Here is a 26,177-nt window from a genome sequence, read left to right as displayed (position 1 = left end):
ACTGTTTAGAGTCAGAGTGAACACGTTGAACGGGGTAAAGTGTTTTTGTGGATTACTTCTGCTACAAGAAATTACTGCCCGCTACCTCCTTAACTTTGGAGATGATGAAGTTGCCACCCGCAGCAGATAACCAGGCCAGAGGAACGGGGATTGTTTTCTCCTGATCAGGGGGACCACCATCACAGCCATTGGCTATAGGTGCTGAAGTACGGTATTCTGCATTCCTGCAGAAACAGCCAGTCAGCTTTGACTTGGCACGGTTGAAATACACCATGTAGTAGACTTAACGCAATGCACAGTTTTATGAGCCTTGGCCAGATCCCAGGTTGTAGAGGATAATGTTTTATTTAAAGTAGATAAAGTTTGAGGTTTAACAGGCTTACCAAGTGAATAAAGCCATAAGATTCTGAGCAAACAAAAATAAATGTTACAAGTTCAGAAAAAGTAAACAATTTACAATATCTATTTTATACTCGAACATTCGGGGTGAGTTTGAGGTACATGTGAATTAACAGGCAAACTGTAATCAAACACACCACAGAATAAATGCCAAATGCAACCACAATGGATTCCACGGATCTCGAGCCATCCAGACATTAGTCACACTGTGAGCAACGAATCTGTCTGGAACTTTATCTTTTTCACGAGGATTTCCTATCTTCACCTTTAAAGATCTCACCTTGGAATTCTCTCCAACAGTGGCTCTCACTCAGACAGCTTCAACAACGGTCCACCTCGTAAGGTTTCAGTGTCGCCTTACAAGATTACTTTCCCCCAGATTTCTGAGTCGACTCAAAAATCAACTTCCAAGCTTAATTTTGAATTTTTAGCTGTATCAAGCAGAACACCACAACTCCAAAGGGGCACTTTGCCCCAATGGCCACAGCAGAGAGTCACCATCTCAGATCTTCAGGCTTCTTCAGAACCCACTTCACTTGAACTGTGCCCCCCCCACAAATCTTTCTTTAATGTGGAGATTGTTTCTCTGTTTTCTTAACTGGGACCTCTCCATGTTCCCTTGTCCCCTTCCTGGGACACTTGCTAAAACTGACTCCCCAAGAAGTGCTGCTCACTGACCCTTGAACTGATCTGGTGACTTACAACACCCCAACATTCAATGTTTTAACCCCAGCTACTTTCTGTGGTAGCAAATTCCATAGGCTAACCACTCTCTGGGTGAAGAAACAGGGGCGCTCCTTTTAAATGCCTCCCCAGCTCTTGTTCCAATTCCAATCAGGGAGATGACAGCCAGGAAGAATGCCCCATGAGTGAGGGAGCCCTCACCGAGATGTTGGATGGGGTGGAGCAGAGGCGTGACATCCTCTACCCTTGCACGGGCAGACAACCAGCCAACAAGGTGACCAACCCCATGCGGGAGGTGGTGGCAGTGATCATGAGAGCCACTTCTCTGCATAAGAGGACTAAGATCTAATGCAGGAAGAAGATAAATGACGTTCTTCGCGCAGCCACGGTAAGTCTGCCTTCTCCTGTGTCCACAATGCATCCATTAACACACCCACCACACTTCCACTGTGATCTCCCTACTCTCTGACATAATGGCTATGTCCCCACACGAGCCTCTCCCAACTCCACATGACAAATGGGCATTTATCTTGGATGGCCTTAGTGGTCCGCAGAACCCCCCAAGGGTGGGGACTGAGGTCACTTGCATTCAATGATTTGACCTGTGTACTGACTTCCCGAGGGGATGAAACACTGCCATAGCACTTCTCATTTCAGAGCTGCCTGCTGAACTCTCAAACCTTTGCCCCTTGTATTGAGGACCAAATCTGTGTCACCTCTCTCTTATCGAGAGCTGAATGCAAAGCATGGAGTTCAATATTGGGGGGCTCAGCTCCCAATGGGTTAACTAGTGGGTCCAATCTGTGGCACAGTCATGCATTGCAATCCTGACTGTTGATGGGCATAATTGACTTGTCAAGGAAGGGTTAGGGATGTTATTAAGGAAGTGACTTCCTGCTGTGGTAGGCAAGGCCCACCTGATTAATCTCTGGAATCCAATTTCCACTCAACTTGATCCTTGATGTTAACCTTCGTTCCCCAAGCTATCATGGGTTGTGGATTATTCGAGCCTTCCATCCTGAACAATCAGCCATGCATGATAACATGCCTGATAGCCTGGAGGGCAGGACCATTAGCAGTGGCCTTCCACACTCCCCATGCCCTACAACTGTTCCTTGCAGCCTGAGAGTGGGGCTGATAACAGTGACTGACCTCTTTGTCCCCTCTGTCAGAGTCCTCTGGCCCGCATGGAGTTAATCACCACCCCATGTCAGGGTCCCCAACACTGCCCCGGTGTTTCACCGGACCCCACATTGGGACCTCACAGTCGCACCTGTGCTGACTCTGTGAATGAAGGCAATCCCTCTGAGGAAACATCGCAAGGGGGACCCGAGAAGCACAAAGCCTACACCGAGCAGCAGACCCCTCGGTGATCTAGAGGCCCACAATAATGAAGGCCTGCAAGCAGCTTGTGTCCCGACTCGTGACATTTTCGGCCGGTGTCGCTGTTTATGCTGACCACTCACACGCCCTCTTGTGTCAGTGGATGAATGGTCATTCAGAGGACTGAAAGCTGTGGTCTTGATTCATTCAAGTGCAAATGAGAGAGATTTATTTCAACAAGTAACATGTTGGGATACAGTACGACTGATTTGAGACTTGGCACATGTGATAAGTAGAACACATTTTGCAATACTGAACCTATGGTTCCAAGAACTCATTGTAAACTATTAACATTTTGTCAATGAAAAATCACATAATAATTAAGTGTGATTCTCACACTTACATTTTCAAATTAACCGTTGAGCTGAGATCCAGATGATTGGCAGCCTTGGCAATGTTAAAATTGCTGGCATTTTCAAAACTGCTGTGCTAACTTTACAGATTCTCACACGACGAGGCTTACAAATATTTGCGGTTTCTCTGCCAAAAATGTGCAAAATTATGTCATGTTAACATTTTCTGATTACGAGCGTTGTTTTATATGTATTCCATTGCCATGTTTCTACTGGAAGGAGTTGTTCTCCATTACTTTGGTCTCCAGCCTTCACGGAAGCGTATCATTTTGATGATATGGAAGTTGTTCATCCCCAGTGTGTTATGCATTATGTCTCTGTCTAGATCGAAAAGCAAGTGGCCATCGATCTGCTGTGCCCGAAAGGCTTCAATGTACTTTCCCATATTGAGTACCTGCAAACAGTCACAGACCTCATCCACACTCAAATGCTGTAAGTCATCTGGAACCTCACCCATAGAGACGATGCGTTTCGCTTTCTCTGTTGGTACATAGTTTGACCTGCGGGAGAATTTGAAGAATGGTTTGATTCTGAGTGCGGGTGCTGCAACGTACCGAGAGGAGCTTGTTTCGGTGTTTGGTCTTGGAGGTACCTGTGGCTTGTGTTCTCCTCGACTTTGAACTAAGTCGTCGTTTGCCGCTTCTGCCAGGCTCTGCCGAGTCTGCACTACCTGACACTCCTGTTCTAGATTCTTGGAGTACAGATCAATATATATTGGTTCTATTTCAGCATATTCTCCTGTGTACTGATCCAGCTTATCTTTGTCCAGCAAAGCAATGTCTGCAAAATGGAGTGTTAGCAGTCATTTAAAACTGTGGTAAAGCAAATTGATTGGCAACCAGTATTTTATATTTCAATACATGAGAAATAGAGGTGTTATGTCATAGAATCCCTGCAGTGCAGAAGGAGGCATCGAGCCTGCACCGACCACAATCTCACCCAGGCCCTATTCCCAGAACCCGTCATATTTACCCTGCTAATCCCCCTGACACTAAGGGGTAATTTAGCATGGCCTATCCACCTAACCTGCACATCTTTGGAGTGTGGGAGGAAACTGGAGTACCCGGAGGAAACCCACGCAGACATGGAGAGAATGTGCAGACTCCACATAGACAGTGACTAAAAGCCGGAATTGAACCCGGGTCCCTGGTGCTGTGAAGCAGCAGTGCTAAACCACTGTGCCATCGTGCCATGTTATTAATCTACACAAAATCATAGAATCATAGGACGGGATTTTCCGGCTGCATTTGCTTCAAGACCGAAAAATCTTGCCCGAGGTCATCAACAGACCTTTGCATGGTCCTATCTCGCTCGCTACGATTCCTGTGGCGGCGGGTTGGGAAAATTCCACCTATAGAATCCCTGTGTTCTACACTGTCAGCACTTACCAAGCTTCCAAAGCCCATTGTTATTTCAATTCTTTAGCTGTCCCATTTCAGGCCTCAAATGCAAAATTCAAGGCTAACGCTCCTGTGTCGTACTGAGGAAGTGCCGCACTGTTGTCTGAGACATTAAAATTAGGACATTAAACTATCACTCGTGAATGCAAAAGACCCCTGACAATATTTCAGAAAAGAGTAGGGGAGGTATCCCTGCTGTCCTAGTCAATATTTATTCCCAATCAACATCACACAAACAAATTATATGCTCATTGTCACACTGCTGTGGGAGCTGGCTGTAATGTCTATACTTCAAATTATTGAATTGGCTGTAAAGCACTTTGAGGCCTCCAGTGGTTGTGAGAAGTATTACAAGTGAAGTTCTGTCTTTCTGTATATACTAATGAAAACTGCTTTAAGGAAGTAAAATTTACAAGTGCCAGGCAATGACCATCTCTGACAAGAGAGAATCTAACCATCGCCCCTTGACATTTAACAACATTACCATCTCTGAATCCCCGACCATCAACATCTTAGGAGTTACCATTGACCAGAAGCTTAATTGGACTAGCCATATAAATCCTGGCCACAAGAGCAGGTCAGAGATTGGGAATTATGTGATGAGTAACTGCCCTCCTGACCGCCCCCCCCCCCTCTCCCACCAGATCCTGTCCACCGTCTACAGGCACAAGTCAGGAGGGTAATGGAATACTCTCCACTTGCTTGGATGAGTGCAGCTCCAACAACACAAGAAGCTCAATGCTATCTAGCATCCCATCCAACACTGTAAACATTTAATTCCCTCTATTAGCAATGCACTGTGTGTACCATCTATCTACAAGATGCACTGCAGGAACTCACCAAGACTCCTTAGGCAGCACCTTCTAAACCTGCAACCTCTGCCACCTAGACAAGGGTAGTAGATGCTTTGGAATACCATCATCTGCAAGTTCCCTTCTGATCCTCACACAACCCTTACTTGGGACTATATCACTGTTACTTCACAGTCACTGGATCAAAAACCTCGAACTCCAGATTTTTAACGATGTTGTGGGTTTGCCTGCAGCGTATGGACTGCAGCTATTCAAAAAGGTAGCTCGCCACTACCTTCTCAAATGAATTGCCATCACCGTGTCTCACACCACTGGATCCCCATGTCTACACCACTAGATCACCGTGTCTCACACCACTGGATCACTGTGTCTCATACCACTGGATCACTGTGTCTCACACCACTGGATCACTGTGTCTCACACCACTGGATCACCATGTCTCACACCACTGGATCACTGTGTCTCACACCACAGGATCACTGTGTCTCACACCACAGGATCACTGTGTCTCACAGCACAGGATCACTGTGTCTCACAGCACAGGATCACTGTGTCTCACACCACTGGATCACTGTGTCTCACACCACTGGATCACCATGTCTCACACCACTGGATCACCATGTCTCACACCACTGGCTCACTGTGTCTCACACCACTGGCTCACTGAATCTCACACCACTGGCTCACTGTGTCTCACACCACTGGATCACTGTGTCTCACACCACTGGATCACCATGTCTCACACCACTGGATCACCATGTCTCACACCACTGGATCACTGTGTCTCACACCACTGCCATCACCGTGTCTCACACCACAGGATTACTGTGTCTCACACCACTGGATCACTATCTCACACCACTGGATCACCATGTCTCACACATCTGCCAGCACGGTGTCTCGCATCCCAAACTCCAAATTACTAGGGACAGAATGTTACAGCTGTTCATGCCGGCGGGACTTTCCCATCCTGCTGCAGTGAACGGAGATTTGGCTAGGTGCTAAATTCTCCGACCTCACTGCATTAGGAGCATGGCATGAATGGTCAGTAAGCTCACACCGTAGGAGTTACATACCTGTGAAAATGAAATGATCCAAGTTGCCAATGTCATTGACAACCTTGTTATAATAATCGCAGAGCGTATTCCATTCTGTCTCATCTTTACTACTAAATCCTTCTGCTATAACCAGCTTAATTTCCTTCATGTACATTGGGATCACGGTAGGATGCCGAATCAGTAGTTCTCCTGAAATTAATTACAACGAGCAATTAAAGAAGTTTTGTGCAAGGAAATCATAAATGTGCATCAATTGAGAAAATCCTGGCTGGTCTTTGCTCAGCAGCAACTAACCAATGTCCTGTCAACAACACCTTCCTCCCCTTTCACCCTCTGAGAAAAACAGCAGCAGCAATGATCACCATCATGTACCAGCCTAATAGACACACTCTCTATCGCTGCTGCTGCTGCTTCTCATCTTCAGGCAGCTTTGTGGTCTGCTGGCAGATTTGAAAGGAAAATCGGAATCGCAAAGCTGCCCAAAGGTCGGATGTGGAGATGCCGGCGTTGGACTGGGGTGGGCACAGTAAGAAGTCTCACAACGCCAGGTTAAAGTCCAACAGGTTTATTTGGAATCATGAGCTTTCAGAGCACTGCTCCTTTATCAGGAGCGCTGCTCCTTCATTACTCACCTGATGATTGGCACCGTCTGCATCCCCCTCTCCCAGGCCAAAGTGATCTCAGCCCCCAGGACATCACTACGACAGTCCCTCAGGGTAGTGTCCTAGGCCCAACTATCTCCAGCTGCTTCACCAATAGCCTTCCCACCATCATAAGATCAGAAGTGGGAATGTTCGCTGATGACTGCACAATGTTCAGCACCGTTCACGACTCCTCAGATACTGAAGCAGGTGTCAATTGGCAGCAACATTCAGGTTTCGACTGATAAGTGGGAAGTAACATTTGCTCCACACAAATGGCAGGCAATGACCATCTCCAACAAGAGAGAATCTAACCATTGCCCCATAACATTTGACATTACCATCAGTGGATTCCCCACCATCAACATCCTGGTGTCCATCATTGACCAGAACTGAAATGGACCAGCTGTATAAATACAGTGGCTACAAGAGCAGTGAAGTAGATGGGTCTTTACAACAATAGTTTAATGGTCATCCTTAAACTAAATTCCCAACTTTTTTTTTATACTTTTCCAATTCAATCAAATCAAATCCAATTCAGAGTCTCAACAAGTTGAGACATTTCAGATCCAGGCTGACAAGACAGGGCGAGCGACCAAGCCACCCTGTCCTGGGCCTGATCTACATGAGCCAAGCTGATTGGAGAAGGGGGAGGTTCCTCCTCCAAGACTTGAGCTCATTTGCATCTTAGCCAAAAGGCCGAGATGCCGCTTTTAAAAATTGCTTCATATGAAACATATGAAGCTTCAGTGTAATCTAATGACCTCAACCAAGTGCAAATTCCCGACTTTTATTGAGCTCAGATTTCACCATCTGCCTTGGTTGGATTTGAACCAGTGTCCTCAGAGTATTACCCTGAGTCTGGATTACTAATCCAGTGACAATGCCACTGCACTACCACCTCCTTGGGGCAGACATAGGGTGGGATTTTCTGGCCGCATTCGCCCCAAAACTGAAAAATCCCACTCGAGGTTAATGCACTTCTGCACGGTTCCCCCACCTGCCCCCCGGCAATGATTCCCATGGCGGGGGGGACGGGAAAATCCACCCCCTGGTATTGCTCGTTAAGCTGAGAGATATCAATCTGCATGTGTCAATTGGCAGCAACATTCAGGTTTCGACTGATAAGTGGGTTTAACATCCCATCCGTGCCATCTGTGCTGAGTGAATGAATTTCGGAAGGGTACAGTGTCACAGTACAATTGCCCTGAGAACCTGAGGGAAATGCACCATAATTTCCAATGATTTGCCATCCTGTTGCAATCATCTCTGTGGGGAGACAGACTGAGGCACAGATTGAGCTTTGATTCAGATTTCTAACACTCATCCAGGACCTGCATTCGAATTCTGGTCAGTGGTACAACACAGTGACAGAAGAGCATTGTCCATGGAATAACACCCACTCAACACCTTCAGCAGAGGAGAAAAGCGGAGTCATTTTTAAAAACTAAATTCTTTTAACATGGACGTCGCTGGTTGGCCAGCATTAGTTGTCCTTTGAGAAGGTGGTGGTGAGCTGCTTTATTGAATCGCCACAGTCCACGTGCTGTGGGTTGGCCCACAATGCCGTTCAGGAGGGAATTCCAGGATTTTGACCCAGCGACTGCAAGGGAACAGCGATATATTTCGAAGTCAGGATGGTGAGTGGCTTGGAGGGGAACATGCAAGTGGTGGTGTTCCCCTTATTGGCTGCCCTTGCCCTTCTAAATGGAAGTGGTCGTGGGTTTGGAAGGTGCTAACATAGAACATAGAACAGTACAGCACAGAACAGGCCCTTCGGCCCATGATGTTGTGCCGAGCTTCATCTGAAACCAAGATCAAGCTATCCCACTCCCTATCATCCTGGTGTGCTCCATGTGCCTATCCAATAACCACTTAAATGTTCCTAAAGTGTCCCACTCCACTATCACTGCAGGCAGTCCATTCCACACCCCAACCACTCTCTGCGTAAAGAACCTACCTCTGATATCCTTCCTCTATCTCCCACCACGAACCCTATAGTTATGCCCCCTTGTAATAGCTCCATCCACCCGAGGAAATAGTCTTTGAACGTTCACTCTATCTATCCCCTTCATCATTTTATAAACCTCTATTAAGTCTCCCCTCAGCCTCCTCCGCTCCAGAGAGAACAGCCCTAGCTCCCTCAACCTTTCCTCATAAGACCTACCCTCCAAACCAGGCAGCATCCTGGTAAATCTCCTCTGCACTCTTTCCAGCGCTTCCACATCCTTCTCATAGTGGGGTGACCAGAACTGCACACAATATTCCAAATGTGGTCTCACCAAGGTCCTGTACAGTTGCAGCATAACCCCACGGCTGTTAAACTCCAACCCCCGTTAATAAAAGCTAACACATTATAGGCCTTCTTCACAGCTCTATCCACTTGAGTGGCAACCTTTAGAGATCTGTGGATATGGACCCCAAGATCTCTCTGTTCCTCCACAGTCTTCAGAACCCTACCTTTGACCCTGTAATCCACATTTAAATTAGTCCTACCAAAATGAATCACCTCACATTTATCAGGGTTAAACTCCATTTGCCATTTTTCAGCCCAGCTTTGCATCCTATCTATGTCTCTTTGCAGCCTACAACAGCCCTCCACCTCATCCACTACTCCACCAATCTTGGTGTCATCAGCAAATTTACTGATCCACCCTTCAGCCCCCTCCTCCAAGTCATTAATAAAAATCACAAAGAGCAGAGGACCAAGCACTGATCCCTGTGGCACTCCGCTAGCAACCTGCCTCCAATCCGAAAATTTTCCATCCACCACCACCCTCTGTCTTCGATCAGACAGCCAGTTACCTATCCAATCGGCCAACTTTCCCTCTATCCCACACCTCCTCACTTTCATCATAAGCCGACCATGGGGGACCTTATCAAACGCCTTACTAAAATTCATGTATATGACATCAACTGCCCTACCTTCATCAACACACTTAGTTACCTCCTCAAAAAATTCTATCAAATTTGTGAGGCACAACTTGCCCTTCACGAATCCGTGCTGACTATCCTGGATTAATCTGCATCTTTCTAAATGGTCGTAAATCCCATCCCTAAGGACCTTTTCCATCAATTTACCAACCACCGAAGTAAGACTAACCGGTCTATAATTACCAGGGTCATTTCTATTCCCTTTCATAAACAGAGGAACAACATTCGCCATTCTCCAGTCCTCTGGCACTATCCCCGTGGACAGCGAGGACCCAAAGATCAAAGCCAAAGGCTCTGCAATCTCATCCCTTGCCTCCCAAAGAATGGTGAATTGCTGCAGTGCATCTTGTAGATAGTACATATTGCTGCTACTGAGCGTCAGTGGTGGAGGGAGTGGATGTTTATGGATGTGGTGCCAATCAAACTGGTTGCTTTGACCTGGATGGTGTTGAGCTTCTACAGTTGTTGGAGCTGCACTCATTCAGGCAAGTGGAGAGTATTCCATCCTGACTTGTGCCTTGCAGATGGTGGACAGGCTTTGGGGTGTCAGGAGGTGAGTTACTTGCCACAGTATTCCTAGCCTGTACATTCACTTGGAATACTGTGTACAGTTCTGGTCACCCTATTATAGAAAGGATATTATTAAACTATAAAAAGAGTGCAGAAGAGATTTACTAGGATGCTACCGGGACTTGATGGTTTGAGTTATAAGGAGAGGCTGGATAGACTGGGATTTTTTTTCTCTGGAGCGTAGAAGGCTGAGGGGCGATCTTATAGAGGTCTATAAAATAATGAGGGGCATAGATCAGCGAGATAGTCAACATCTTTTCCCAAAGGTAGGGGAGTCTAAAACTAGAGGGCATAGGTTTAAGGTGAGAGGGGAGAGATACAAAAGGGTCCAGAAGGGCAATTTTTTCACACAGAGGGTGGTGAGTGGAACGAGTTGCCAGAGGTAGTAGTAGAGGCGGGTACAATTTTGTCCTTTAAAAAGCGTTTAGACAGTTACATGGGTAAGATGGGTATAGAGGGATATGGGCCAAATGCGGGCAATTGGGACTAGCGTAGGGGTTTTAAGAAAATGGTGGCATGGACAAGGTGGGCCGAAGGGCCTGTTTCCATGATGTAAACCTCTATGACTGTAGCCTCTGACCTGCTCTTGTAGCCGCTGTGTTTATGTGGCAAGTCCGGTTGAGTTTCTGGTCAATGGTAACCCTAAGGATATTGACAGAATTAGTCAGAACACTGAGGAAAATTAAGTTTTATTACTTTATTTATTCCAACACTATGGCCGGAAGTTTACCGCCATGCCCGCCCCGATTCCGGCTCGCAGTACGACATTCTCTGTTGTGCCTCGAGTGGGATCTTACAAGCATCAGGCGGGCAAGGCGGTAAAATTCCGGCATGTGAGCTGAAGCATGTTTTAAAAATGGATCTGTACTGTTCAGTGCTTGGATTCTAGAATTTCGGCACCATCTCAGGGATTAAAATGAAAACAAAACAAAGCAGGATTCCTGTAAAACAACTAAAGCACCAATAGATCCACCTGACCACAACTAAATGTTTCAAAATAAATTATGTACTTGCCGCTGTCTAATATGGTGTGACCCAGGAGATACTCTTGATCATATGTCTGCGTGACATTCAGCTGTTTCAATTCCTGATCCTTCGAACTGGGATTGTTCATCTCTCTATAGGTCAGGTCATTTGTAGATGTGATAGTGACAGGCAAGTTAAAATGGAGCAACACCTCGTTCATTGTAAAGGGGCCTGTGTGAGAATAACATGTGAAAGAGTGGAATGAGAGAAGGTTATTTGCTTTGTCGAACTTGCTCCTCAATGATTCCTGGAATTCTGTTTTCTGTGATTTTACTTTCTATTTAATCTTCTGAAGGAGGCAGCATCTTCGACTCACAGGCTGTTATAAATTGGTGTACAGAGTGCACCAGCAGATGTACGGTACTAATCCAAACAGATCAGTGGTCTACGTCCAGCTGTCTTCAGCGTTAAGATTCCCTCCATCCAAAGGTCATAAGTGGGATGTTCATTGATGAAGTAACTGGCACAGTGGCTAACACCGCTGCCTCACAGCGCCAGGGACCCAGGTTCAATTCTGGCCTTGGGTCACTGTCTGTGTGGAGTCTGCACATTTTCCCCGTGTCTTCGTGAGTTTCCTCCGGGTGCTCCAGTTTCCTCCTGCAGTCCAAAGATGTGCAGGTTAGGTGGATTGGCCATGCTAAATTTCCCCTTCGTGTCCCAAGATGTGTAGATTAGAGGGATTAGCGGGGTAAATATGTGGCGTTACGGGTTTGGGCCTGGGTGGGATGCTCTGTCAAAGACTCGGTGCAGATTCGATGGGGTGAATGGCTTCCTTTTGTACTGTAGGATTCTATGATTCACTAATTTCTATGATTACACAGTTCGGATGAGAGCAGCTCCAACAACGACAACATACAGGACACAGCAGCCCATTGATTGGCACCTTAATTATTCACTCCCTTTACCATCGATGCAGAATGTCCACAACATGTACTATTTACAGGATGCACTGCAGTAACTCACCCTGGCTGCTTTGACAACACCTTCCAAACCCACAAACGCTACCATCTAGAAGGACAAGGGCAGCAGATGCACCGGAACATCACCACCTGCAAGTTCCCACACACCAGCCTGACTTGGAAATATATTGCCGTTTCTTCACTAGCTGAATCAAAAACATGGAACATCCTCCCTTACAGCACTGTAGGTATATCTACACACCTGTGGTTCAGGCAGGTAGCTCGCTACAAGATCTAATTGAGCTATATAAGATGCTAAAAGGGATTGACAGGGTAGCTGTAGAGTGGATGCCCTTGGGTAATGAGAGGCCATAGTTTTAGGCTAAGGGATGGCAGATATAAAACAGAAACGAGGAGGAATTACTCTACTCAAAGGGTAGTGTATCTGTGGAATTCTCTACCCCAGAGCGCCATGGACACTGGGACACACGAGGGCAATTAGGGATGGAAAGCAAATGCTGGTTTTGCCAGCGACACACTCAGATCCCACAAACAAAGCTACAGTGGGGCAGCTTCTTTTCTAAATAACACCTATTTCTGGCAACGGCAAGACTAAAATCACAGTGCAATACTTCCTGCTTCACTTAGGGCACTATGATAAGGAGAACTAGGAGCAGGAGTTGGCAATTTAGGGCGGCATGGTAGCACAGTGGTTAGCACTGCTGCTTCACAGCTCCAGGGACCTGAGTTCGATTCCTGGCTTGGGTCACTGTCTGTGTGGAGTTTGCACATTCTCCTCGTGTCTGCGTGGGTTTCCTCCGGGTGCTCCGGTTTCCTCCCACAGTCCAAAGATGTGCGGGTTAGGTTGATTGGCCAGGTTAAAAATTGCCCCTTAGTGTCCTGAGATGCGTAGGTTAGAGGGATTAGCGGGTAAATATGTGGGGATATGGGGGTAGAGCCTGGGTGAGATTGTGGTCGGTGCAGACTTGATGGGCCGAATGGCCTCCTTCTGCACTGTAGGGTTCCTATGAATTCAGCCCCTCGAGCCTGCTCCGCCATTTAATACAATCATGGCTGATCTCATCTTGGCCTCAACTCCACCTTCCTACCCGTTTCACCATTCATCCTGCTACTAATCAAAAACTATCAATCTCCTCCTTAAATTTGTTAAGTGTTCCAGTGTCCATGGCATTCTGGGTAGAGAATTCCACAGATACACGACCCTTTGAGTCAAGTAATTCCTCCTCATTTCTGCTTTATATCTGCCACCCCTTAGCCTAAAACTATGGCCTCTCATTATCCAACAAGGAGAAAGATCCACTTCACATCTACCCTGTCAATCCCTATATAGCTCAATTAGATCTCCTCTCATTCTTCTAAACTCCAGTGAGTATAGGCCTAAACTGCTCATCTCTCTACATAGTGTCCGGTTTCCTCACTGATATGTAATTGAAATAAGGAGAAGCTTCATTAATTAATGAAAATTGAGTTGTATTATTGATGCCTTTGTCACTAGATTCAATATCCATGTGCTCTGTTAGAATATTTTAAGAATGTGGTTTAAGCCTATAATGGGGGAGTCAAATATCCAGTCTTGCATGATTCCTTGGGCAGATGTAGATCTTGTCTCAATGTGTGAACAAAGACAGTTCATAAGCAAAAGACAGAAATGGCTGAGGCAATGGGAATTATGGGAATGGAGGTGGCACAGTGGTTAGCATGGCTGTGTCACAGCGCGAGGGACCCGGGTTTGAATCCCAGCCTCGGGTCACTGTCTGTGTGGAGTTTGCACATTCTCCCCGTGTCTGCGTAGGTTTCTTCCGGGTGCTCTGGTTTCCTCCCACACTGCAAAGATGTGCAGGTTAGGTGCAGGCTAAAGTGTTCTTTAGTGCCGGGGGATTAGCAGGGTAAATACGTGGGGTTACGCGGATAGGGCCTGGGTGGGATTGTCAATGCAGGCTCAATGTGCCAAATGGCTTCTTTCTACACTGTATGGATTCTATGAATTGCGGAGGCAACAAAAGTTAGGAGAGAAACAGAAAATGCTGGAAATGCAGGTCTGTCAGCGTCTGTGGAGGAAGAAAGTTAGTGGGCGGGAGTTTCCAGCCTCACTCATCCTGAAACTGTAAAATCCTGCCTGAGGTCAACGGACCTTTCCATTGTCCGCCCCTCACCCACTCCAATTCCTGTGCCGGGCAGGCCAGGAAAATTCCGGTCACTGTTTCAGGTCTGATCCTAAGTTAAGAGATGATCTGTCTGAGAGAAGGAATTCACTTGCTAAGAACTTATAGATTCCACAGACACTGAAAGCACTGAACAACTGCCACAGAAGGCAGTAAGTCAATAGTGACTGGTCTGTGCATTTATGGATATAATGAGCAAAATGTATGCAGCAAAGATGTAGGTTTAGGTGATTAGGATATTATATAAAATGGCTTGTCTTGAGTTCACTTAGAACTTAGAAACGCTACAGCACAGAAAGAGGCCATTCGGCCCATCGAGTCTGCACCGACCACAATCCCACCCAGGCCCTACCCCCAAATCCCTACATATTTGCCCACTAATCCCTCTAACCTACGCATCCCAGGGCAATTTTGGCATGGCCAATCAACCTAAGCCGCACATCTTTGGACTGTGGGAGGAAACCAGAGCACCCGGAGGAAACCCACGCAGACACGAGGAGAATGTGCAAACTCCACACAGACAGTGACCCAAGCCGGGAATCGAACCCAGGTCCCTGGAGCTGTGAAGCAGCAGTGCTAACCACTGTGCTACCGTGCCGCCCGTCAGCTTTAGCGTCAGCTTGGTGAGAGAATTAATGTCTACAAGAGAAGACCAGAGTTAATAATAAAACAGACACACAACATGGAGTATAAGAGCAAGGAAGTAATGTTGGAGCTGTATTAAATGTTGGTTAGGCCACAGCTGGAGTACTGTGTGCCGTTCTGGTCACCTCACTATAGGAAGGATGTGATAGCACTAGGGGGCGTACAGAGGAGGTTCACCAGGATGTTGCCTAGGATGGAGCATTTGAGCTATAAGGAGAAGCAAGATGGGGTTGGATTGTTTTCTTTAGAGCAGAGAAGGCTGAGGACGGACATGATTGAGGTGTATATGGTTATGAGGGGTATGGACAGGGTGAGTAGGGAGCAGCTGCTTCCCTTCGTTGAGGGGTGAATCATGAGGGGACCCAATTTTAGGGTAAGGGGCAGGAGATTCAGAGGGGATCTAAGAAAAAAAATCACTCAGAGGGTGCTGGGAATCTGGAATGCACTGGCCATGGAGGAAAATCTTTATCACCTTCAATCCATGTGAAATTTTGTTTGTGTTAACTGCTTGTTTTTTAATGTAATTTTGTCAAATAGTTATATGAGAGCAATACCATTAATATTCAATATATTAAAGACTTTTTATTCATTCATGGGAGGCAAGGTGGCAAGGCCAGCATTTATTGCCCATCCATAATTGCCCTTAACTGTATTGAATACAGGGGTTGGGACATCTTGTTGAAGTTGTACAAGACATTGGTAAGGCCACACTTGGAATATTGTGTACAGTTCTGGTCACCCTATTACAGAAAGGAATTTATTAAGCTCGAAAGAGTGCAGAAAAGATTTACTAGGATGCTACCGGGACTTGATGGTTTGAGTTATAAGGAGAGGCTGGATAGACTGGGATGTTTTTCCCTGGAGCGTAGGAGGCTTAGGGGTGATCTTATAGAGGTCTATAAAATAATGAGGGGCACAGATCAGCTAGATAGTCAGCATCTTTTCCCAAAGGTAGGGGAGTCTAAAACTAGAGGGCACAGGTTTAAAGTGAGAGGGAAGAGATACTAAAGGGTCCAGAGGGGCAATTTCTCCACTCAGAGGGTGGTGTGTGTCTGGAACGAGCTGCCAGAGGTGGTAGTAGAGGCGGGTACAATTTTGTCTTTTAAAAAGCGTTTAGACAGTTACATGGGTAAGATGGGTATCGTAGAAGAATCCCTACAGTGCAGAAGGAGGCCATTCAGCCCATCGAGTCTGCACCAAACACAATCCCACCCAGGCCCTATTCCCATAACCCCTCATATTTACCCTGCTAATCCCCCTGACACTTGGGGCAATTTAACATGGCCAATCCACCTAACCCGCACATCTTTGGACTGTGGGAGGAAACCGGAGCACCTGGAGGAAACCCACGCAGACACGGGAGAATCTGCAAATTCCACACAGACAGTGACCCAAGGCCGGAATTGAACTCAAGTCCCTGACACTGTGAGGCAGCGGTGCTAACCACTGTGCCACCGTGCCGCTATAGAGGGATATGGGCCAAATGTGGGCAATTGGGACTAGCTTAGTGATTTAAAAAAAGGTAGCATGGACAAATTGAAGGGCCTGTTTCCATGCTGTAAACCTCTATGACTCTACAACTAAACCTCTGCAATGAGTGGGGTGCCGATCAAGCTTTGTCTTGGATGATGTTGAGTTTCTTAAATGTTGTTGGAGCTGCATTAGTCTGGGTAAGTGGAGAGTATTCCATCACGCTCCTGATTTGTGCCTTGTGAATGGTAAATAGGCAGTCAGGAAGTGAGTTACTTGTCACAGGGTACCCAGGCTCTGACTATCGTTCTGGGAGCTTCAATGTTCATGTGGCTGCTCAAATTAGGTTTCTGAGCAATGGTGACCCCCCCCCAGATTGTTGATGGTGGGGGATTTGACAGTGGCATCACTATTGAACACCAAGGGGAGAGGGTTAGACTTTCTCTTGTAGGAAATGGTCATTTTCTAATTCTTGTGTGTTATGAATGTACAAATTGCTGTTTGAACTGCTCAGGCCTGAATCACACAAACATTATCATTGAAGCTCTGCCAACTTTATGTTGAAACAGTAATTATGTGAAGGAAATCCAGTTACTTTCCCCTCTGTCACCAGGTAAATAATGCAGCTGGGACCAAATCCTGAATGTCCCCACCTAACACTACTGTGAGAGCAGAAGGGTTCGTGCTTCTGCCTCACAGCGCCAGGGACCCGGGTTCAATTCTGGCCTGGGGTGACTGTGTGGAGTTTGCATGTTCTCCCCATGTCTGTGTGGGTTTCCCCCAGGTGATCTGGTTTCCTCTCACAGACCAAAGATGAGCATGTTAGGTGGATTGGCCATGCTAAGTTGCCCCTTAGTGTCCCAAGATGTGTAGGTTAGGGAGATTAGCAGGGTAAATACATGGGGTTATGGGGATAGGGCCTGGGTAAGATGCTCTGTCGAAGAGTCAGTGCAGACTCGATGTGCCAAATGGCCTCCTTCTGTACTGTAGGGATTCTTTAATTCTATGAAGGGGTTCAAGGAGGAGGTCCACAAGCCCCTTCTTAGGATAACGAAGGATGGACATTAAATATGTCCTTGCCAATGTCGACAATATCCTGAGAAGATAGATTTATGTTTTATTGGTTTGTGAAAGGAATATTAGTCGGAGCAAATGGAGAAAAGTATGTCCTCTTTAAAATTCCCATTGCATTCTTTGATGCACACAGGGATGAGATTACAGTCAGATCAGCCATGATCTTATTGAATGATGGAGCAGGCTTGAGGGGCCAAGTGGGCCTACTCCTGCTCCTAAATCGTTTGTTCATATGAACTTCAAATTAATTTTTAATCACAGGATGAGATTGGTTCTCACTGAATGTGCCACTGTACAACCTGATCAAATGTGAGAATTGCTGAAGGACAAAAGTACCTGTTTTATGTTTCTGATCCAACACATTGAACATCATTGATTTGAGGTTTACAGGAATTGACAGGATCGACCCATTTTTGCATTCCACAATCGCTCTCTTTTGTGAGAATAAGCAATGAATCCTGAGAACCTGCGAGAGCAAAGAGATAGAGAATGATTCGGTGTGCTGAGCTGTACAAATACTACTACATGGACTTGGTCTGGTATTGTTGGTCAAAACTGTTCCACCTTAGAAACTTAAATTGTGACTTTCACTTAGAATTTTCTTTCAATAAATTGGGTGATTATTTTAAACACATTTTGATTTGATTTAATTTATTATTGTCACATGTATTAGTATACAATGAAAACTATTGTTTCTTGGGAAATATACAGACAAGCATAATCAAAGACCCCACGCACCCTGGACATACTCTCTTCCACCTTCTTTCATCGGGAAAAAGATACAAAATATACAGACAAAGCATACCATGCATAGAGAAGGAAAGGAGAGGATGCAGAATGTAGTGTTACAGCTATAGCTAGGGTGTAGAGAAAGATCAGCTTAATATAAGGTAGGTCCATTCAAAAGTCTGATGGCAGCAGGGAAGAAGCTGTTCTTGAGTCAGTGGGTACGTGACCTCAGACTTTTGTATCTTTTTCCCGAAGGAAGAAGGTGGAAGAGAGAATGTCCAGGGCGCATGGGATCCTTAATTATGCTGGCTGCTTTTCCGAGGCAGCGGAAAGTGTAGACAGAGTCAATGGATGGGAGGCTGGTTTGCCTGATGGACAGGGCTACGTTCACGACCCTTTGTAGATTTTTGCGGTCTTGGGCAGAGCAGGAGCCATACCAAGCTGGGATGCGTTCATAAAGGATGCTTTTTATGGTGCATCTATAAACATTGGTGAGAGTTGTAGCTGACATTCCAAATTTCCTTAGTCTCCTGAGAAAGTAAAGACGTTGGTGGGCTTTCTAAACTGTCGCGTCAGTGTTGAATAAATTTATTCAATTCAGGTTGGCAGGCACTGAACTTTCAAGCTCCTTGCCGTAGACCTCAGTTTGATAGGAATAAGAGTGTGTGGCAATAAAGAGCTTTCATTCAAAGACTGCAGATGTCCTATCACAATAGAACTGTGGTTCCAGCAAGTTGGAAGCTGTAGAAAGCTGTAATGAATTTGAAACTGGGCCAGCTGAATGGTGCTGGGAGAAAGCCCAACGCGACAAAACAAAATACACACAGATGCTGAAACTCAGAAGCAGAAAAGGTTGAAAATGCTCAGCAGGTCAGGCAGCATCTCTGTAAGAGAACAGTCAACGGTAGACTTCAAACTTTGATAGCTCATTTACTACAAATACTACCAGGATAAATAGGATGGCAAGTGGCTCAGAGAAACTAAGAGGGGTGTATAGGACATTAGACAATCATGGTTCACAGAATTAGAATCATGGAATTGTTACGGTGTACAAGAGGCCATTCGGCTTATCTTGTCTTCACCGGCTCTCCAAATGAGCATTATGACTGAGTACTATTCCCCTGCCTTTTCCCCATACCCCTGCACATCGTTCCTATTCAAATAGTCATCTAATCCCTTCTGGAATAATGCCCTCTAACGCCCCTCACAGCAAAAGGATTTGAGTATAGGGATAGGGATGTTTTACTGCAATTGTATAGGGTGTTGGTGAGGCCACACCTGGAGTATTGTGTGCAGTTTTGGTGTCCTTATCTGAGGAAGGATGTCCTTGCTATAGAGGGAGTACAGCAAAGGTTTACCAGGCTGATTCCTGGGACGGCAAGACTGCCATATGAGGAGAGACTAAGTCGGTTAGGATTGTATTCATTGGCGTTTAGCAGAGTGAGAGGGGATCTCGTAGAAATTTATAAAATTCTAACAGGGTTAGACAGGGTGGATTCAGAAAGAATGTTCCCAGTGGTGGGGGAGTGCAGAACTAGGGGTCATAGTTTGAGGATAAGTGATAAACCTTTTAGGACTGAGGTGAGGAGAAATTTCTTCACCCAGAGGGTGGTGAATGTGTGGAATTCACTCCCACAGAAAGTAGTTGAGGCCAGAAAGTTGTGTGATTGCAAGAAGAAATTAGATGTCGCTCTTGGGGCTAAAGGGATCAAGGGATATGGGGGGGAAGGGGGGAATCAGGATATTGAATTCGATGATCAGCCATAATCATATTGAATGGCGGAGCAGGTTTGAAGGGCTGAATGGCCTCCTCCTGCTTCTAGTTTCTATGTTACTCTCTTTTCATTGGATTTTGTAAGAGTGAGAGGGGATCCCATAGAAACTTATCAAATTCTAACAAGACTAGACAGGGTAGATTCGGAAAGAATGTTCCCAATGGTGGGGGAGTCCAGAACTCGGGGTCAATAGTTTGAGGACAGGGAGCAAACCTTTTGCGACTGAGGTGAGGAGAAATTTCTTCACTCAGAGGGTGTGAATGTGTGGAATTCACTCCCACAGAAAGTAGTTGAGGCCAAAATGTTGAGAGATTTCAAGAAGGGGCTGAAGGGATCAGGATATTGAATTTGATGATCAGCCATGATCATCATAGGGTGGCACGGTGGCACAATGGTTAGCATTGCTGCCTCTCAGCGCCAGGTGTGTGTGAACATCAGAGAGACTGTGTGTGAGAGACAGAATGTGTGTGAGGGAGGGTGTTTGTGGGTGGGTGGGTATGTGGGTGGCTAAGGCATCCCATTTCTGGGGCACAAACTCAGGGTTCGAAGGATGGGTTCCAGCTGGTGGAATCCTGCATCTGATCCACTGCCAGCTGCCGTGCTGAAAGCTTCCTGGCCTCCAAGGCAGCTGGCCTGAAACAAACACTGACCCTGGGTATACTAATCAGGGTTCCTAAACCCATTTTAGGAGCCTCCTTTCAAACTCAACAGGTACCGAGTGGAGACTGCGCTCTGCAAACTCTGCATGTCCAGTTTTTCTGGGTCTACTGAAGCCTCACTGGCAACTTCTAAAGAAACTGAAGTAGGCCACTGATGAGAAAGTCAGTCACTTTTTTACCTGACCTGCAAACAGGAGAGAAAGGTTTACAGAGCCACTCCACAGGTTGCTTTTCACATGTATTCATTGATTAGTATCACAACTGTGTACAGTTCTGGTCACCCTATTACAGAAAGGATATTATTAAACTAGAAAGTGCAGAAAAGATTTACTAGGATGCTACCGGGACTTGATGGTTTAAGTTATAAGAAGAGGCTGGATAGACTGGGACGTTTTTCTCTGGAGCGTAGGGGGCTTAGGGGTGATCTTATAGAGGTCTATAAAATAATGAGGGGCACAGATCAGCTAGATAGTCAATATCTTTTCCCAAAGGAAGGGGAGTCTAAAACTAGAGGGCATAGGTTTAAGATGAGAGGAGAGATACAAAAGGGTCCAGAGGGGCAATTTTTTCACACAGAGAATGGTGAGTGTCTGGAACAAGCTGCCAGAGGTAGTAGTAGAGGCGGGTACAATTCTGTCTTCTGAAAAACGTTTAGACAGTTACATGGGTAAGATGGGTATAGAGGGATATGGGCCAAACACGGGCAATTGGGACTAGCTTAGGGGTTAAAAAAAGGGGCGGCATGGACAAGTTGGGCCGAAGGGCCTGTTTCCATGCTGTAAACCTCTATGATTGTATAAGTAGGCACAAATTAACAATGCAATGAAGTGACTGTGAAAATCATGTTCTGTTGCTTAGCAAAGCAGAAGTTTTGCTTTAGTCCGTACTTAATAACTTACCAAAGTTGCATCAAGTTTAATTTATTCAGGCTATAAAAAAGGTTAATTATTGTTAGCACAGGCTCTTTTTAGCAGTGAATAAATACATGAACAATGACTTAATGGCAAGAGCGAGGATTGGCAAAGCTTCCACTCTTTAATACAATTCATGGAATATTTAATTTGTTGAAAGCATCTGGATCCCAGTTTGTATATCTACATGATCAGTCACTTGTGTCTGAAAGCTGACTGAATAATAAGCCTATTTCATCCTCTGCGTCAAAGGTATTTGAATATCCAGACAAGAATTCCAGCCCAGTGCACACCCTCGCTGCCATGACAATATTAATGCAATGTTAAACTTCTATTATGTAAACGTTTTTTTATTATGCTCAACTTTACTTCCTCTTTAAGTTTCACAGGGCACTCATTAATCAGTCTCATCAGAGTTTCATACTTACTTGGTCCGAAACACGTCAACATAATGCAAAACCGGTTTTCTAGAAATAACAAAGGCAGGATGACAGGCTGCACATTTTGTGTAACTCTAAGATAACTTTGACCAGCACCTCCCTCCTCTGCTGGCCTTTACCAAAGACAAGAACAAGACCACTGATGTGGTAACTACATTGTCACTGTCCATCCCACTCCAAGCCACTCACTATCCAGCCTTTGGCAAGGTTCCTTCACTGTTGCTAGGTCAGTGCGTAACCATGGAACCTCCCTACACTAATAACACTGTGGGAGTACCTTCACCCTTCAGCAGTGCGAGGAATTAAGAATAAAAACAAAACATATTGGATAAACTCAGCAGGTCTGGCAGCATCTGTGGAGAGAAAAACAGAGTTAACATTTCCATGGTGGCATAGTGGTTAACACTGCTCCCTCACAGGCACCCAGGTTCGATTCCCGGCTTGGGTCATTGTGCGGAGTCTGTACGTTCTCCCTGTGTCTGCTCTGGTTTCCTCCCACAGTCCAAAGACGTGTGGGTTATGTTGATTCGCTGTGCAAAATTACCGCTTAGTGTCAGGGGGATTAGCAGGGTAAATACGTGAGGTTTCGGGGATAAGCCGTGGGTCAGATTGTTGTCGGTGCAGGCTCGATGGGCCAAACAACCTCTCTGCACGGTTTGGATTCTATTCCAGTCTGTATGACCCTGCTACAGAACTGAAAGGGGGATAGCAATATGATGAATGATATATATGGAGAGGGGCAGAATGGAAAGTCAGTGATAGGTCAGAGTTAAGAAGAGATTGACAAAGATGTCAGAAACATGGAATTAAGAACTCACCCACAGGGCGAGCAGGAATGACCATTCATGGAGAATTACAGGCATCAATTACAAACCAGTTTTATAAGAATTACTGTAAACCTTGAATAAACTGATGGAGCAGAATAAAATGCTTGTTAGGCCACAGCTAGAGTAGTGTGTGCAGTTGTGATCGCCACAGTATAGGAAGGATGTGATTGCACTAGAAAGGGTACAGAGGAGATTCACCAGGACGTTGCCGGGGCTGGAGCGGTTCAGCTATGAAGAGAGGCTGGTTAGGGCTGGGGTTGTTTTCCTTAGAGCAGAGAAGGCTGAGGGGGGAACATGATCGAGGTGTGCAAAATTATGAGGGACGTGGATAGGAAGGAACTTTCCCCTTAGTAGAGGGCTTAATAACCAGCGGGCATAGATTTAAGGAAGGGGCAGGAGATTTAGAGGGAATTTGAGGAAAGGGTGTGTGGTAAACCACTGTTAGCTTATTGCCTGTGTGTGTGACATGCCTGGACATGCCCCTGCCGGCCCTGCCTGGGACTCCTCCCCCCCCCCGGTCCAGGTATAAAGATGACTGCTCCCCAGCCTCAGTCTCTGGACCAGTTCATCGGCATGGGTGTGCTCCAAGTCTTTTGCTAATAAAAGCCTATTTGTTCTTGCATACAAACTAGTCTTTGCTTGATTGATAGTGCATCAGGGTGGTAGAGGCAGGAACCCTCACAACATTTAAGAAGCATTTAGATGAGCACTTGAAACGCCGTTGCATGCAAGGCTATGGACCAAGTGCTGGAAAATGGCATTAGAATAGATAGGTGCTTGATGGCCGACACAGGCACGATGGGCTGAAGGGCCTCTTTCTGTCTGTATGACCCGATCAGACTTTTTTAAAAAAAGTATTCAATTATAAAGAGTTTTCTAGTGAGTAAAAAGAATCAGAATCCCAGTTCCAGTAACTTTGAGACATTTCTGAGTTAAATAACTTTCTAACTAATTGGGGGATGCATTATCTCTTCAACAACACTTTCCACCTCAGAGGGATCCCTCAATGGAGTCAAAAATCATAGAGTCATAGAAACCCTACAGTGCAGAAAGAGGCCATTTGGCCCATCGAGTCTGCACCGACTACAATCCCACCCAGGCCCTACATATTTTACCTGCTAATCCCTCTAATCTACGCATCTCAGGACACTAAGGGGCAATTTTAGCTTGGCCAATCAATCTAACCTGCACATCTTTGGACTGGGAGGAAACTGGAGCACCCGGAGGAAACCCACGCAGACACGGGGAGAATGTGCAAACTCCACACAGACAGTGACCCAAGCCGGGAATCAAACCCAGGTCCCTGGAAGCAGCAGTGCTAACCACTGTGCTACCGTACCGTATCCTTTCGGAAAAGTTAAAATCAGACTGTATTGCTTTGCTTCCCTTACGCTGCTTGAAATAAAAGAACACAGATGCTTAAAGTTGAGGAAATAACCTGTAGACAGGAATCCTGGATGGTTGTAGATTGGATCAACAGGTAAAGAGTAATTGACAAATTAAATTACAGAGAAATTGTTCCCTGTAGAATTTGGCAGTTAAATCTGTTCATTTTGATGGAGAAAGCAGGCTCTAAGGGTTGAAAGACTGGGGGATAAGCTGCTTACTGTGCTGGCACTCAGGGTGTCCACTTCTTGTCGACCCAGGAAGCCTTCAGTGACTTTAACAATTTTAGGCAGAGATGTCTGGAATTTTCTCAGGAACTCCTTCAGACTGTACTCTCCCGCCGTCCACTGGATTGCACTCGACTGCATCTTGATAGCGAAGGGTTTATGCAGTGCCATAGCCGGGAGAGCATCAGGCTGCCGTGCTCTGACTGTGGAGAGCTCTGTAATCCAGGTAAAACTGGGAGGTTCCTCAACTGCGAGTGACGGCAGCAAATTCCGTCCAAATTCAACAGAGGAGCTTAATGCGTTTCCCTCCAAACGAAGCCAAGGTTAACTACTGAGTGTCTGGTAAAGGGAATGTACAGAATTATGGCTAAAGTTTCAGAAGGAATGCACACTCACCTGAGGGCATGCTGTTCGTGTGCCCAGATATGTGTCATAGAACCATAGATGTTTACAGCATGGAGGCAGGCCGTTTGGCCCAACTTATCCACGCCATCCCTTTTTTTAAACCCCTAAGCTAGTCCCAATTTCCCGCGTTTGGCCCATGTCCCTCTATACCCATCTTACCCATGTAACTGAAAATGGCATTTTGAGGCATTTAATGCAGGTAAATAGTTTCAGACGTCTAACAACAAAACTTGAATTTATATTGCACCTTTAGCGTAGTAAAATGTTCCAAAACATTTGGCAGCATTATAATGGAACAAAACTTGATAGCCAGCTAAATTAGGAGATATTAACTATTAGACTAGATATTAGATAGAAATGGGTGGCATGGTGGCACAGTGGTTAGCACTGCTGTCTCACAGCACCAGGGACCCGGGTTCAGTTCCGGCCTCACAGTCTGTGTGGAGTTTGCACATTCTCCCTGTGTCTGCGAGAGTTTCTTCCGGCAACTCAACATTCCAGGATATAGAATCTTCAGGCAAAACAACAGAGGGGGTAAAAGAGGAGGAGGCATTGCATTATGGGTTAAGGAATCAGTTACTGCAGTGAGGAGAGGCAATATCTTGGAGGGAGCATGGAATGAAGGTTTATGGATTGAGCTTAGGAATAAAAAACATTTACATTGTTAGGTGTTCATTGTAGATCCCAGATAGTCAGGGGGATATTGAGGAGCAAATGTGTGCACAATTTGCAGAGGTGTGTAAAAACAATAATAGGGTCATTATATTCGGCGATTTCAACTTTCTCAACATTAACTGGAATATACAAAGTGTTAAGGAGTAGATTTCTTGAAACGTGTACAGGAGAACATTTTAGATCAATATGTAGAGGGTGCAACAAAGGAAGGAGCTTTGCTGGATCTAATTCTGGGGAATGAATCCCGACAGGTGGTTGAGACGGTGGTGGTGGAGCATTTTAGTGATAGCAATCACAACACGGTACCATTTAAGCTTGTTATGGACAATGAAATAGACAAGCTGCAAAAAAGGTTTTGGGTTGGGGGAGAGCAGAGTTCAATAAAATAAGGCTGTCTGTCCGTCCTCCCCCCACCCCCCCCCCCCCCCCCACCGATTCCCAGCGGGTCTGTCCCCCTCCTCCGATCCCCAGCGGGTCAGATTTTAAAAAGGATATCCTCTCTATTGCATCCATGTCAAGTGAGATATTACTGTGCAAGTAATTATTGTTTCACTCAGGAGGAATGTTTGCAGTCTCGGACAGTGAGAAAGGAGAAGCTAAAAAGGACAGTTG

At 45.8% G+C, this 26,177-nt stretch overlaps 2 protein-coding genes across 3 annotated transcripts in view; one reads left to right on the top strand and one right to left on the bottom strand.

The window, feature by feature from the left end:
* Positions 1–26,177, top strand: part of slc25a44a (solute carrier family 25 member 44a) — a 352,818-nt gene that overhangs the window by 163,737 nt on the left and 162,904 nt on the right. The window lies entirely within an intron of this gene.
* LOC144480425 (uncharacterized) lies at positions 470–24,693 on the bottom strand. Of its 2 annotated transcripts, XM_078199833.1 has the most exons (5): positions 24,480–24,693; positions 17,868–17,997; positions 11,249–11,431; positions 6,108–6,278; positions 470–3,599 (listed from the first exon to the last, which is right to left on the bottom strand). In XM_078199833.1, exons 1-5 carry the CDS (start codon positions 24,654–24,656, stop codon positions 3,052–3,054), a joined length of 1,209 nt encoding a protein of 402 aa, XP_078055959.1. In that variant the 5' UTR covers positions 24,657–24,693; the 3' UTR covers positions 470–3,051. The 2 variants fall into 2 exon arrangements, with proteins under 2 accessions (XP_078055959.1, XP_078055960.1); XM_078199834.1 differs by lacking the exon at positions 11,249–11,431.

Source organism: Mustelus asterias, chromosome 29 (genome assembly GCF_964213995.1).
Source record: "Mustelus asterias chromosome 29, sMusAst1.hap1.1, whole genome shotgun sequence".
NCBI classification, from domain to species: Eukaryota; Metazoa; Chordata; class Chondrichthyes; order Carcharhiniformes; family Triakidae; genus Mustelus; species Mustelus asterias.
This window is presented reverse-complemented; position numbering and strand designations above follow the sequence as displayed.